The sequence below is a fragment of the Chiloscyllium punctatum genome, chromosome 6 (genome assembly GCF_047496795.1).
Source record: "Chiloscyllium punctatum isolate Juve2018m chromosome 6, sChiPun1.3, whole genome shotgun sequence".
In the NCBI taxonomy this organism is placed as follows: domain Eukaryota; kingdom Metazoa; phylum Chordata; class Chondrichthyes; order Orectolobiformes; family Hemiscylliidae; genus Chiloscyllium; species Chiloscyllium punctatum.
Window position 1 is genome coordinate 6143165 of NC_092744.1, and position 15371 is coordinate 6158535.

A 15371-nucleotide genomic window follows, 5' to 3' on the forward strand; every position below is an offset into this window, starting at 1 on the left:
TGAGCTTTTCCAGCAAATTCTGATCATGCAGCATCTGTGGAGAGAAATCAGAATTAGGGTCACCTGTTGAGCTTTTCCAGAAATTTCTGTTTTTGTTTTTGATTTACAGCATCCGCAGTTCTTTTGATTTTTATCATAGTTGGCAAGTCATGTTGTGGCTGGATAGGACTTTAATTTGGTTACATTTGGAAAGCTGTGTTCAGTTCTGGTCCCCACATGACTAGAAGGATGTGAAGGCTTTGGAGAGGCTACAGAAAAGGTTTAACAGGATGTCACCTGGTCTGGAGGGTATTAGCCACGCAGAGAGATTGAACAGGTTCAGCTTGTTTTCAATTGAACGTCGGAGGCTGAGGGATGACCTGATAGATGTTTACAAAATTATGAAAGGCGTAAATAAAATGGATAGTTGGAGTCCTTTTCCCAGGTAAAAATGTCAATCACTAGGGGACATAGGTTTAAGATAAAAGGGGAAAGATTAAAGGAGATGTGAGAGGTAGGTTTTTTACACAGAAAGTGGTGGAATGTGCTGCCAGAGGGGGTGGTGGAGGCAGATACAATAGCAATGTTTAAGAGGCATCTTGATAGATACATGAATAGGCAGGGAACAGAGGGATATGGACTGAGTAGCAGCAAAAGGTATAGAAAGGTGTCAGATGTCAGTCTAGGCTTGGTGGGCCTTGGGGCCTGTTCCTGTGCTGTACTGTTGTTTTTTTCTTTTTAATTTGCTGATGATTTCAGGCTAATATCACACAATAGCTTCTAAGCTGCCAAATGAGAAAAGATACAAATGGAGGCAAGCCACATATTGGGGAGAAGGATGGATGAGATCAAGAAAGAGAAAAAAAGTGACTTTAAGATATTTTCTCTTTGGCAGCTCAGAGGTAACACTGTAAGATTGAGACCAGGTCCCTTACTTGCAATCTCAGTGATGGAACATGGCTTGTGTGTTAAGGGTATGGTGGAGGATCTTAACAAATAGGCCAATCAATTACTAACACTTGCAATTACAAATGCCGCATTATTAAGGGAAGTAAAATACTAGATTTTTCTCTCAACAAATCTATTTGAACAGCCAACAAGTTAAAGGCTTAAGTATGCACAGCACAACAATTGCCAAACCCGAGTAATGTAACTCTCACATTCATGCATTATTCCACTGTAGTGGCATAATGCAATACGGACCTCTCACAAAAACCTGTCCACGTTAATTTACTCCCTTCATCTTTATTCCGACATGAGGACTCAAAGGCTTAGTTACACTTCAAACACAAACATGAGCACTGCTGGTGCAATTATTCTGTCAAACAACTAAATAGATTTTATATGGACATAGTTGTGTCTGTTACCTGCAGTATCAATTCTTCAAGCTGAGCCCTCTTTTGTTTAATTCGTTCTATTCGTCTCTGTTTCTCCACCTGAAAATTAAACTGCTACTATTAGAACACAAAGTAAAGCATAGTGGAATGGTACTGGTGTAGAATAGGGGTTCCTAATGGGAAGGGCAATAGGGAGGTTGCCACAAGTTTTCAAAAGGATCCAACAAAACAGGCCTCGCAGTTAAGGATTTTTAAACTGATCAAGTGGATTCCACCTTCCCGGAGGGTTGACTGGACATTTTTGGAATGATTAAGAACACAGCATCACGTAGTTAAGGTGTAGGGATTCTGTTAAGGTGCTGGTTGGAAAACGGATTGGCCAAATCACTTGCCACTCAGAGTCACTGGATTCTCACTGAAGAGCCAGAGAGCGCTCAGGGAACAAGAAGGCAAGATTTGAATACACGATAGAAAGAAAATCTTTCAAGAAACATAAGAGAATTTAAATCTTGTTGAGGGGAACTTTTCAAATTTGCAGAAACAGAGGAAGCACAAAATACAAGCAGACATATCGGAAAGTGAAGGATAATACTATCTGTCCGCTTATAGGAACTTTTCACAAAACTCAAAAATATCCTATTAGACCTACTGAAGAATTCAGAACTGACTGAGACCAGTGTCTACTTTGGGTGTTTTGATGTTGCCGTGAAGCTAACTTTTCCCTTATTGAATTGAGCAATTCAAGATGCCTGCAGCATGTAGATATCATTCAAGTGGTGCCTCCAACACATCCTCCCTCCACAGATGCTTCAACTAAGCATTTTCAGAGCTGATTTGACACTGAAGAGTGTCACGGGATATGTCAGACAGATAACTATTGAACTAGGTAAGTAATGACAAGCAAGGTTTATCGAGACTTTTAAAGGTGCAGAGAAGTAAAGAAACAGAGGTCCAGTGAGGCAATTCCGAGCTTTCGGACTAACCAACTGAAAACTAGAAGATCTAGAAGCAGTAACAGGCCACTCAGCCCTTCAGGTCTGCTTTACCATTGAGTAGGACTATGGCTGATCTGATTTTAACCTCAAATCTATGTCCCTGTCCATCGCCAATAATCTTTCATTGTTTTGATAATCAAGGAGCTATCCATTTTTATCTTCAAAATATTTAAAGATTTTGCATCCACTGCCTTTTGACATAAAATCCTCTCAGAAATAAAATATTTCCTGGTCTGGTTTAAATGGATACGTCTTTATTTTTAAACGATGAACCCCAGTTTTTGATTCTCCCACAGAGGAAACATCCTTTCCATAGCCACCCGGTCAAGTATCCTTCGTATCTTAAACGTTTCAGTTAAGTCACCTTTGACTTTTTAAAACTCTGGAGAATACAGGCCCAGCCTGCCTATATCCACTCTATCCAGGCTTCTCAGTATTTGCTAAGTTTCAATCAGATCCCTGCCTCATCTTTCTAAACTCCATCGAACGCAGACACAGAGTCCTCAACCGCTCCTCATATGAGAAGCCCTTCATCTCTGGGATCATTCTTGTAAGCGTCCTCTGAACCCCTTCCAATGCTTGCACATCCTTCCTTAGATACGGGGCCCAAAACTGCTCACGTATTCCAAATGCATTCTGACCAGACCCCTAGACAGATTCAGCAGTACACCTTTGCTCTTGTATTCAGGCTGTCTTGAAATGAATGCTAACACTGCATTTGCCTTTTTAACCACCAACTGAACCTTCAGAGAATCCTGAACTAGAACTCCCAAGTTTCCTTGTGGTTCAGATTTCCAAAGCCTTTCCCAATTTAGAAAATACTCTACACCTCTATTCTTTGTAGAAAAATGTATAACCTCATCTCCCCTTCACAACTCACTTTCCTACCCACCTTTGTGCTGTCAGTAAATTTAGTTACCATACCTTTGGCCCCTACATCCAAACCATGCCTGAGCACGGATCCCTGTAGCCTACTGCTTGTGACATCCTGTTGGCTGTTAAAAACATCCATTTTTTCTCTAAATTTCTGCTTCCTACTGGTCAGACAATTGTCTATCCATGCCAATATGTTACCATCTATATGATAAGGCCTCTACATTCAACGTGAACATGGCTGAGCTGATAATTGCTTAAAAATGTGTTGCTGGAAAAGCGCAGCAGGTCAGAGAGCATCAAAGAAGGAGAATCGACGTTTTGGGCATAAGTGTTTCTTCAGGAATGAGGAGGGTGTGCCATGCAGGCTAAGATTAAAGGTAGGGAGGAGGGACTTGGGGGAGGGGCGTTGGGAATGTGATAGGTGGAAGGAGGTTAAGGTGAGGGTGATAGGCTGGAGAGGGGGTGGGGGCGGAGAGGTCGGGAAGAAGATTGCAGGTCAAGAAGGTGGTGCTGAGTCTGAGGGTTGGGACTGAGAAAAGTGGAGGGAGGGGAAATGAGGAAGCTGGAGAAATCTGCATTCATCCCTTGTGGTTGGAGGGTTCCTAGGCGGAAGATGAGGCGCTCTTCCTCCAGCCATCGTGTTGCTATGGTCTGGCGATGGAGGAGTCCAAGGACCTGCATGTCCTTGGCGGAGTGGGAGGGAGAGTTAAAGTGTTCAGCCACGGGGTGGTTGGGTTGGTTGGTCCGGGTGTCCCAGAGGTGTTCTCTGAAATGATCCGCAAGTAGGCGGCCTGTCTCCCCAATATAGAGGAGGCCACATCGGGTGCAGCGGATGCAGTAAATGATATGTATGGAGGTGCAGGTGAATTTCTGACGGATATGGAAGGATCCCATGGGGCCTTGGAGGGAAGTGAGGGGGGAGGTGTGGGTGCAAGTTTTGCATTTCTTGCAGTTGCAGGGGAAGGTGCCAGGAGTGGAGGTTGGATTGGTGGGGGGTGTGGATCTGACGAGGGAGTCACGGAGGGAGTGGTCTTTCTGGAACGCTGATAGGGGTGGGGAGGGAAATATATCCTTGGTGAGGGGTCTGTTTGGAGGTGGCAGAAATGATGAAGGATGATACGATATATATGGAGGTTGGTGGGATGGTAGGTGAGGATCAGTGGGGTTCTGTCCTGGTGGCGATTGGAGGGGCGGGGCTCAAGGGCGGAGGAGCGGGAAGTGGAGGAGATGCGGTGGAGAGCATCGTCGATCACGTCTGGGGGAAAATTGCGGTCTTTGAAGAAGGAGGCCATCTGGGTTGTTCGGTATTGGAACTGGTCCTCCTGGGAGCAGATGTGGTGGAGGCGAAGGAATTGGGAATATGGGATGGCGTTTTTACAGGGGGCAGGGTGGGAGGAGGTGTAGTCTAGGTAGCTGTGGGAGTCTGTCGGTTTATAGTAAACGTTCGTGTTGAGTCGGTCGTCTGAGATAGAAATGGAGGGGTCGAGGAAGGGGAGGGAGGAGTCTGAGACGGTCCAGGTAAATTTGAGGTGGGGGTGGAAGGTGTTAGTAAAGTGGATCAACTGTTCAACCTCCTCGTGGGAGCACGAGGTAGCGCCGATACAGTCATCGATGTAGTTGAGGAAAAGGTGGGGGGTGGTGCCAGTGTAACTGCGGAAGATGGACTGTTCCTCACATCCAACAAACAAGAAGACAGCTAACGATCCGTATCCATGAACACCAACTAGCCACGAAACGACATGACCAGCTATCCTTAGTAGCCACACGTGCAGATGACAAGCAACATGAGTTCAACTGGGACAACACTACTATTATAGGACAAGCCAAACAGAGAACATCCAGGGAATTCCTAGAGGCATGGCACTCATCCACAGATTCATTCAATAAGCACATTGACCTGGACCCAATATACCAGCACTCTAGCGGACAGCTGGAACTGACAACCGGAAGCAGCAGAGACAAACCACTATAAATGCCGGAGGAAAGATCACAGAAGCACTTCACAGGAGGCTCCCAAACAGTGAGGATGTCACCCAGACAGGGGACGAAATGTCTGCAACACAAATTCCCAGCTCGGCGAACCGAACCACAACAATATCTTAAAACTATGACCCCTCGTGCCAGTCAATCCTGCCCTGGGGAAAAGTCTCTGGCTATTGACTCTATCCAAGCTTCTGATTACCTTGAAGAATTTGATCAGGTCACCTCTATTCCTCCTGTTCTCCAGCGAAAAAAGTCCGAGCTTAGTCAACCTCTCTTCGTAAGACAAGCCCTCCAGTCCAGGCAGCATCCTGGTAAACCTTCTTTGCACCCTCTCCAAAGCCTCTGAATCTGTCCTATAGTAGGGCAACCAGAACTGGACACAATATTCCAAGTGTAGTCTCACCAGGGTCTTGTAGAGCTGAAGCAAAACCTTGCGGCTCTTAAACCCGATGCCCCTGTTAACGAAAGCCAAAATACCATATGCTTTCTTAACCCCCATCCAATTGGTTGGTAACTTTGAGGGATCTATGCACTTGAACACCAAGATCCCTCTGTTCCTCCACACTGCCAAGAATCCTGTCTTTAATCCTATATTCAGCATTCAAGTTCGACCTTACAAAATGCATCACTTCGCATTTATCCAGGTTGAAATCCATCTGCCATTTCTCAGCCCAGCTCTGCATCCTGTCTATTTTATACACCATAAAAGTACTTATGTTGTGTTATAGGAGACTGTGAATTATTTATAACATGGGAGAGACAACTCAAAGACAAAAAGGTTCATAAGTTCTGGTTTAGATTGACTTGCCATTATTCCATGGGCCTCAGCGTGAACTTAGTTCAGATTGACACAGTGAACATGAACAGACAGGAGAGATTGAAAAGTTGTGTCTGCTTCCTGTGTCTTGATACATGGGAAATACTAAGTTGAAGTAAGATTCAGTGTAAGTTCCCTCTCGTCCACAGTTCTAAGAGTGCTTCGCCAGTAAAATGGCTTTGGGACTGACACAGATTTGCCTAAAACTTGGCACTAGCTAGAGAATCTTAGAGAGTGAGGCTGTTGCAGGAAACTGTAATGTTGTTCAGATGCAAGATATTTGGTATCCTGTGAGGCGACTTAGAGGGAATTCTACAAGTAGTTGAAAGCCATGGCATTCTTGATATGACTTAAATCCAACCAACTGGCAACAGACAGTAAACCTTAAGTGCGTTTTGCAGATGGTAGCCTGGCAAATACAATCACTTTTTCTCAGTTGAAATGCATACATCCTAAAGGGCCACCATGTGGAGGCGCTAGTGCTGGACTGGAGTGGACAAAGTCATAAGTCACATGACACCAGATCATAGTCCAAAAGGTTTATCTGAAATCACAAGCTTTCGAAGTGCTGCACCTTTATGTGGGGAAGTCTTCAAAAGCTTCATAACCCTGTTGGACTATAACCTGGTGTTGTGTAATTTTTAACATTACAGAAGAAATCCTTTGGAGGCTGGACTTCACATATTGATCTTCAAAATTATTTCTGAAGATTAGGAGATTATGAATGTCTGGTGGCAAGTGCATATAGTACTCACTGGCTGCAAAAATCATACGTTTCTCGAAAATTGTTTTGCTTATCTGAGATTTTAAATGTTCTCAAACTAGCAACTATTGATTCATTTTATAAAAATAGCAATGTTGCTGGCTTCAGGATTTTGATCTGTTTACACATTAATGAGCCAGAATGCCCTCGGTTCCTTCATCTAGATGATAACATATAAAGTGAAAAGCTGTGGTCCTAACACTGAGCCTTGCAGAACACTACTAGTCACCGGCTGCCATCTTGAGAAGGACCCTTTTATTCCCACTCTCTGCTTTCTGCCAGACAGCCATGTTATCCATGCTAGTACCTCGCCTCTAACACCATGGGCCCTTATCTTACTCAGCAGCCTCCTGTGTGGCACCTTATCAAAGGCTTTCTGGAAGTCCAGATGGACAACATCTATCGGCTCTCCTTGGTCTAACCTTCTTGTTACCTTCTCAAATAACTAACAGATTTGTCAGACATGACCTCCCCTTGATGAAACCATGTTGACTTTGCCCTATTTTACCATGCACTTCCAAGTATTCAGAAGTCTCATCCTTCACAATGGACTCCAAAATCTTACCAGCGACTGAGGTCAGGCTAGTCGGAATAATTTCCCATCTTTTGCCTTACTCCCTTCTTAACCAGAAGGGTTACATTAGCAATTTCCCAGTCCTCTGGAACCGTCCTTGACTCCAGTGATGCCTGAAAGATCACAACTAATGCCTCCACTACTTCCTCAGCTATCTCCTTCAGAATTCTAGGGTGTAACCCATCTGGTTCAGGTGGTTTATCCACTTTCAGATCTTTCAGTTTTTCTAGCACCTTCTTCTTGGTGATGGCCACCATACTCATTGCTGCACCCAGACTCTCTTGAATTTTTGGGAAAATCCTTGTCTTCGACCATGAAGATCGACACAAAGTACTCATTCAGCATTAGAGTTAAAATATACTATGTTAATACAGGAGAAAGTGAGGACTGCAGATGCTGGAGATCAGAGCTGAAAACGTGTTGCTGGAAAAGCGCAGCAAGTCAGGCAGCATCCAAGGAACAGGAGAATCGACGTTTCGGGCATGAGCCCTTCTTCAGGAATGAGGAGAATGTGCCAAGCAGGCTAAGATAAAAAGTAGGGAGGAGGGACTTGGGGGAGGGGCATTGGAAATGCGATAGGTGGAAGGAGGTTAAGGTGAGGGTGATAGGCCGGAGGGGGGTGGGGACGGAGAGGTCAGGAAGAAGATTGCAGGTTAGGAAGGTGGTGCTGAGTTCGAGGGTTGGGACTGAGACAAGGTGGGGGGAGGGGAAATGAGGAAACTGGAGAAATCTGAGTTCATCCCTTGTGGTTGGAGGGTTCCTAGGCGGAAGATAATGCGCTCTTCCTCCAGCCGTCATGTTGCTATGGTCTGGCGATGGAGGAGTCCAAGGACCTGCATGTCCTTGATGGAGTGGGAGGGGGAGTTGAAGTGTTGAGCCACGGGGTGGTTGGGTTGTTTGGTCCGGGTGTCCCAGAGGTGTTCTCTGAAATGTTCCTCAAGTAGGCGGCCTGTCTCCCCAATGTAGAGGAGGCCACATCGGGTGCTGCGGATGCAGTAAATGGTGTGTGGGGAGGTGCAGGTGAATTTGTGGCGGATATGGAAGGATCCCTTGGGGTCTTGGAGGGAAGTGAGGGGGGGGGGGGAGAAAGAGTTGCATTTCTTGTGGTTGCAGGGGAAGGTGCCGGGAGCGGTGGTTGGGTTGGTGGGGGGTGTGGACCTGACAAGGGAGTCACGGAGAGAGTGGTCTTTTCGGAACGCTGATAGGGGAGGGGAGGGAAATATATCCCTGGTGGTGGGGTCCGTTTGGAGGTGGCAAAAATGACGACGGATGATATGATGTATATGGAGGTTGGTGGGGTGGTAGGTGGGGACCAGTGGGGTTCGGGCCTGGTGGCGATTGAAGGGGCGGGGCTCAAGGGCGGAGGAGTGGGAAGTGGAGGAAATGTGGTGGAGAGCATCATCGATCACGTCTGGGGGGAAATTGCTGTCTTTGAAGAAAGAGGCCATCTGGGTTGTTCGGTATTGGAACTGGTCCTTCTGGGAGCAGATGCGGCGGAGACGAAGGAATTGGAATATGGGATGGCGTTTTTACAAGGGGCAGGGTGGGAGGAGGTGTAGTCTAGGTAGCTGTGGGAGTCGGTTGGTTGATAGTAAATGTCCGTATTGATTCGATCACCCGAGATAGAAATGGAGAGGTCTAGGAAGGGGAGGGAGGAGTCTGGAGATGGTCCAGGTAAATTAGAGGTCGGGGTGGAAGGTGTTAGTAAAGTGGATCAACTGTTCAACCTCCTCATGGGAGCACGGGGAAGCGCGGATACAGTCATCGATGTAGCGGAGGAAAAGGTGGTTGGTGGTGTCAGTGTAGCTGCGGAAGATGGACTGTTCCACATATCCTACGAAGAGGCAGGCATAGCTGGGGCCCATGCGGGTGCTCATGGCTACTCCTTTGGTTTGGAGGAAGTGGGAGGATTGGAAAGAGAAGTTGTTCAGAGTGAGGACCAGTTCAGTCAGTCGAAGGAGGGTGTCAGTGGAAGGGTACTGGTTGGTACGGCGGGAAAGGAAGAAGCGGAGGGCTTTGAGTCCTTCGTGATGGGGGATGGACGTGTACAGGGACTGGATGTCCATGGTGAAGATAAGGCGTGGGTGGTGTCCCAAACGTAGGTGGGGAGTTCTTGCACTAAGGGGGACAGGACCGTGTCGAGGTATGCAGAGATGAGTTCGGTGGGGCAGGAGCAGGCTGAAACAATGGGTCAGCCGGGGCAGTCAGGTTTGTGGATTTTGGGCAGGAGGTAGAAACGGGCGGTGCGGGGTTGTGGGACTATGAGGTTGGAGGCGGTGGATGGGAGATCCCCTGAGGTGATGAGGTTATGGATGGTCTGGGAGATGATGGTTTGGTGGTGGGAGGTGGGGTCATGGTCAAGGGGGCAGTAGGAGGAGGTGTCCGCGAGCTGGCGTTTAGGTCGGTGCGCCAAACTACTACCACGCCATCTGCTCCAGGGGTGTGCCAAAGATACTTTCTGTTTCGAGATGCTAAGTGAGTGCTGAATTTCTGGAACTGACTGCATAAGGAAGCTTCCCACATGGACAGTTGCTGAAGGCAGTGGTATTGTGTAGTAATCCAGAGGTCCAGGCTCATACTTTGGGGACACAAGTTGAAATCCTACCATGGCAGTTGCTGAAATTTAAATGCAATTAATAGAAAACTTATAAGAATTATTCATGGATATCTCTGGTTAGGTTAGAATTTATTGTCTATCCCTAATTGCTCTTGAGGTGTTGCCTTCTTGAACTGCTGCAGTCCATTGGAAAGCCAGCCTCAGTCATGGTGCCATGAAAAGTATCATTGGCTATCATCTGGTTCACCATTGTCCTTTAGGGAAGGAAATCTGTCTTCCTTATGCAGTCTGGCCAATAGACGACTACAAACCCATAGCACTTCGTCTGATTCTTAACGGCACTCCGAAGTGGTTTTGCAAGCTACCCAGTTCAATTTGAGAAGGGCAATAAATGCTGGCCTTGCCAGTGGTGCCCACATCCCATGAAAGAATAAAAGAAACATAGAAACATTTAAAGGACAATCAGATACATTTGGGGATTTTATGAGGTCTTAGTTTTGTGACCAAAATAGATTGCGGAATGAGATTTCATCCCACACCTTCCAGTGTTTCTAAATTATTAGATACCATAATAAAATGCTTTCCACTACATATGGTGCTAATAATTAAAGATAGGTGCTGTAGGCAACCTAGCAAAGCAGTCTAATTTATATCACCCAACAGTGCAACAGAATGGTAAAACACAGAATTACGCTTACAATTTCCCACACAAGTGATTTTCTGTTTCAGTCATCATGTCAGGGGCCAAAGTCAGTGAAGGTCCTGACCTATTGCACAGAGAAGCTAGAGTCAAAGAGGGAGTCAAGCCAGGGTACTCTCCTATACTTCTTTAGTAGCTACTAAAAGATTAACAGTGTAACCATCTTGGCAGAACATAGGCAGCCTGGATTCTTGGCTGTGGAAACATATTTATCAACCATAAAGAGAACAAAACATGGGATAATGGAAGGAAAAGCCTGAAGCTAAGAAATTAACAAAGGAGTGCAAGCATTCTAGGCAAGAAACATCCGTGGTAAAAAAAGAAATATGTTTGTATTTATATCAAACCATCATAATCTCAGGATAACCCAAAGCATTTTATAGCTGGAGTAGTCTAAAATATGATCAAGTAACAGAAGAACACAACAGCCAAACTGTACTGACTGTCTACAAAAATGTCCCTCTATTTAATGACACTGGACCAGGGATAAAGATCAGCTGGGAGAATTCCCCTGTTGTTGTACAAAACAATGCTACGGAAATTTTCACATCCACCTAACAGCGTGCCTGTTTAACAGTTCTTCTAAAAGGGGGTACCCTCAGACAGTGCAGCAATCCTTCAGTGCTGACTCTGCCTCAGGTTATGAACTCAAGTTTCTGGGTTGAGACTTGAATCCACAATCTTCTGACACAGATGAGTGCTGTCCACTGAATCATAGTTGACACTAAAAATACAACTGAACACAAAACAAATGTGTGAAAAACTATCTACTGAATCTTGGGCAAGTTATAAAATTACCTTCCTGGGATGAACTAAACCAATTTGCAGCTTTGTCTGATCCAACTGTTCTGATTCTTAATGCTTTGAATTGCTAAGTTCTGAGCAAATGTAAGCCTTATCGTACACTCGGAGTGGATACGAGTTGATATTTCAACACGACCCAAATAAACTCACCTCGAGATTCTGAAATTCCTGAGCAGAGTTTGTGGGAAGCCCAATCCATCGTATTTCTTTCTTTTCTTTAGAAATTATGTTCATAGCCATCAGTACATTAAGTGCATCGTAAACACGGCGCCGAATGTTCTTTTGATCATAAGCCTGCTGAAAGAGGACGTGCAAAACAAACCAAATTTAAAGATGAACCTTTCTTTGAATTTACTCATTAATTTGGAACAACTAAACCACATAATTCTGAAATGTTATTGTGCAGGCCTTTATTTCAACTTACAACAATGTTAATGCCATAAATGCTAAATTCTCTTTAAAACTTGTTCTAAATTTAATTGAAGATCTGTGGATCAGGTTCATTATTAGATTAATCTGAGTTAGGTAACAGAGGGTTGCTTTATAAGGCGCTCCAAGATCTTTGTGAATGTGTTCTAGGAATAGGAGGATGTCATTCAGCCAGCCCTTTGAGTCTGTTCAACCATTCAATGTGATCATGGCTGATCATCCAACTCGGTCCCCTCCCTTCCCACTTTCTCAGCATATCCTTTGATTCTTTTAGCCCCAAGAACTATATCCAATTTCTTCTTGAAAACATTCCACATTTGGCCTCAACCATTCCAAAGGCTCACCATTCTCTGGCTGAAGAAATTTCTCCTCATCTCAGCCCGAATTGGCTGACTTAGACACTCTATACTCACACATATACGCTCTCTCTCACACTCACAACCCCCCACCCCAGACAGACAGACAGACACACACACACATATACATATACGTTTGTGGAGTGAATTTGTACTTGCAAAGTTACATTGTACTTTGCTCAAAAACTGCATGAATTCATGTAAGACTCTGGTAACTCACTTTCTAAATTAGAATCAGTCTAAACGTTATGGCACAGACAGAAAACACAGGGGGCTAACACCTTCAACATATTATCTGACTAACACCAATTGTTAAAGTTAACCTGAGAATGTAACCTTTTTAAAAAAGTTTTGTGATTTACACATGAAAGAAGTGAAACTATCATGGTATCCGAACAGGTGAAAGACTCAACAAACAATCAAGGGATTTTTCAATGTATAATGTCAGTTACATCACACTGTAAACTTTTGCTATAAATTCTGTGCCTTACAATTGTGTCCTCCACAATCACCTGATGAAGGAACAGCGCTCCGAAAGAAAGTGCTTCCAAATAAACCTGTTGGACTATAACCTGGTGTTGTGTGATTTTTAACTAATTGGCTGACTCAGTGTCTATAGACTGTGACTCCCATGTTCTGGACTCCCCTGGTCATTGGGAACATCCTTCCTGTGTTTACCCTGTCTAATCTTGTTAGAATTTTAGAGATTGCATCTCATTTTCCTAAACTCCGGTGAACACAGTGCTAAGTGATCCAGCACCTCTTCATATGTCAGTGTTGCTGTGCCAGGGATCAGTCTGGTAAACCTTCGTTATCCTCCCTCCATCATTGGAAAATCCTTCCTCAGAGAAGGAGACCAAAACTGCACACAATATTCTCGGTGTGGTCTCACCAAGGCCCTGTACAATTTCAGCATGATATCCCAGCTCCTATACTTGAATCCTCTTGCTATGAAGAACAACATACCATTTGCCTTCTTCACCATTTTCTGCACCTGCCTGCTTACCTTCAGTAACTCATGTAAAAGTCCACCCAGGGCTCGCTGCACCTCACCCTTTCCCAATTTATTGCCAGTCAAATAATAATCTGCCTTCCTGTTTTTGCGACCAAAAATGTTATATTTATCCACATTATACATCATCGACCTTGCACTTGTCCACTCACTCAACCTGCCCAATCCACATTGGAGCATCTCAGCATCCTCCCACTCAGTGTTGTATCATCTGAAAATAGTGGAAGATAAACAAGCGAATCCAAGTTCTAGCAACGCCATGGGGGTTCTTGGCAACGCTTGAGGAGATCACAAGGATAATAAAGGAAGAGACTGTAGAGAAATGTTATCATTGGAATGAGAATGTTAATATTGAGATATTCATAAACTAGCATCCATCCAGGGGGCACAGTATTGATGCTTGTGCAGGACTTACTGAGGTTTAGCATATAGGATGAAGAGGTTTGGATCACCTTAACTACATGGAGTCTGGTCACTAGAGGATTGGAATAATTAAGCCTGGAAGCATCAATGACAAAAACATGAAAGTTGTTTCAATAACAGTTGGACTAAGATAAATGGGAATATGTGCAGAGTTCCAGCATGGTTTGTAGGTGGCCTTTATGATGGAAGAGGATATGGGGGTCAATAGGACAAAGTTTGCAAACTTCAACTAAGGTCAGTCGCTAAGCAGAGGGTTGAGACTGGATGTTTAAGTTAAGGAATTTGTTTCCTGATGATGTTTACAGAATGTTTATGGCACAGGAGGAGGCCATTCAGCCCAACATGCCTGCATTGTTTAGTTGGAGCAAACTGCATTTTATTCAGAATGAAATGTCAGGCAAATGGGCTGATGATACAGAGATAGCAAAGGGACTGAGAAAGCAACTGGAGAGCTAAAACCGACTGCAGTCAGTGCACACATGAAACCAGATGCTATGTCTTTAGATAACACTGAAAGGCAGCACGAAACATGGAAGAGAAAGAAGATAAAGATTGACACACAAGGGTTCTCTGGAAGTCACAACACAGGTACAGAATACCACTATTGGAGATGTTCAGGGATGCAATTGGATAAAAAAATGGATGACACCCATGGAGTATGTACAAACCCATATACAGATTTACACAAAATTATTACAGAGTTAGCAAGGATATTTACTTATTAGATCACACTGCTTTACAAAACACATTGTTCAGCATTGCAAATCATAACCCAGCTTATGGTATTTATAAAATATAGGGTTAAAAGCACTACATGCAGGGTACTGCTTAGAATGAGAGATTAGATGTGTAGGGATCAGCTGACATAAGTGCTACAGAAGATTTCTTTACAGTACATTGTTCTTAAATGTGAAAGTCAAATGGGTAAGGAGGGACACCATAAATGAGATTATTAACTGAACTGATCGTAGTGGAATTTGACTTGTTATGAAGGATTCTCCGACTTACAGAATCTGAAGACATGTGAGTACTTGAATTACTGAACTCTGCCACGAGCTCATCAGCCACTTCATTATACGAGGTAGTTCCCTTCCGCTGCACCTTCTCACACACCTTCATTGAAAAGTGTCGTAATCCCTTTCCATTCTTTTCTCCCTTTTTGCTTCTTTTGCTAAAACAAGAAATGACAGCAGATTTTACACTTCACTTATGCAGTGCTTTTTAAATTTATTTGATGTGTGCAACTAAGAGTACAGGCAAAGCCTTTTTAACCTTGTATTTTTATTTTTTTTGTCACAGTTACAGTACCACTTATGTACCACAATACCACTGTCTGGGGAGGCGATAGCCTAGTGGTATTATTGCATGACTATTATTCTAGAAACCCAGAATAATGTTCTGGGGACCTGGGTTCAAATCCTGGCATTGCAGATAGTGGAATTTGAATTCAATTTTTTAAAATCTGGAATTAAGAGTCAACTGATGACCATAAGACCATTATAATTTGTTGGAAAAACTCATCTGGTTCACGAATGTCCTTTAGGGAAGGAAATCTGCCATCCTCACCTGGTCTGGCCTACATGTGACTCCAGATCCACAGCAATGTGGTTTACTCTGAAATTGCCTCACAAACCACTCAATTGTATCAATCACTAGAAAATCACAAAAAAAGAAATGAAACCAGACAGACCACCTGGCATCGACCTTGGAACCGGAAAAGATAATGGCAAAAACACAAACAGCCCTGTCGGCCATGCAAAGTCCTC

The 15371-nt window shown here is 44.2% G+C and overlaps 1 protein-coding gene across 6 annotated transcripts in view; it reads right to left on the reverse strand.

The window, feature by feature from the left end:
* LOC140478686 (transcription factor Dp-2-like) overlaps positions 1-15371 on the reverse strand; it is a 201957-nt gene that overhangs the window by 21041 nt on the left and 165545 nt on the right. For 5 of the 6 annotated variants that reach the window (XM_072571959.1, XM_072571961.1, XM_072571962.1 and 2 more), the window contains 3 exons: positions 14614-14776; positions 11536-11682; positions 1347-1415 (listed from right to left, as the gene is read on the reverse strand). In XM_072571959.1, the coding sequence (XP_072428060.1) occupies positions 1347-1415; positions 11536-11682; positions 14614-14776 (379 nt within the window). The remainder of the gene's footprint in view (positions 1-1346; positions 1416-11535; positions 11683-14613; positions 14777-15371) is intronic. The other variant, XM_072571960.1, reaches the window with a different exon arrangement.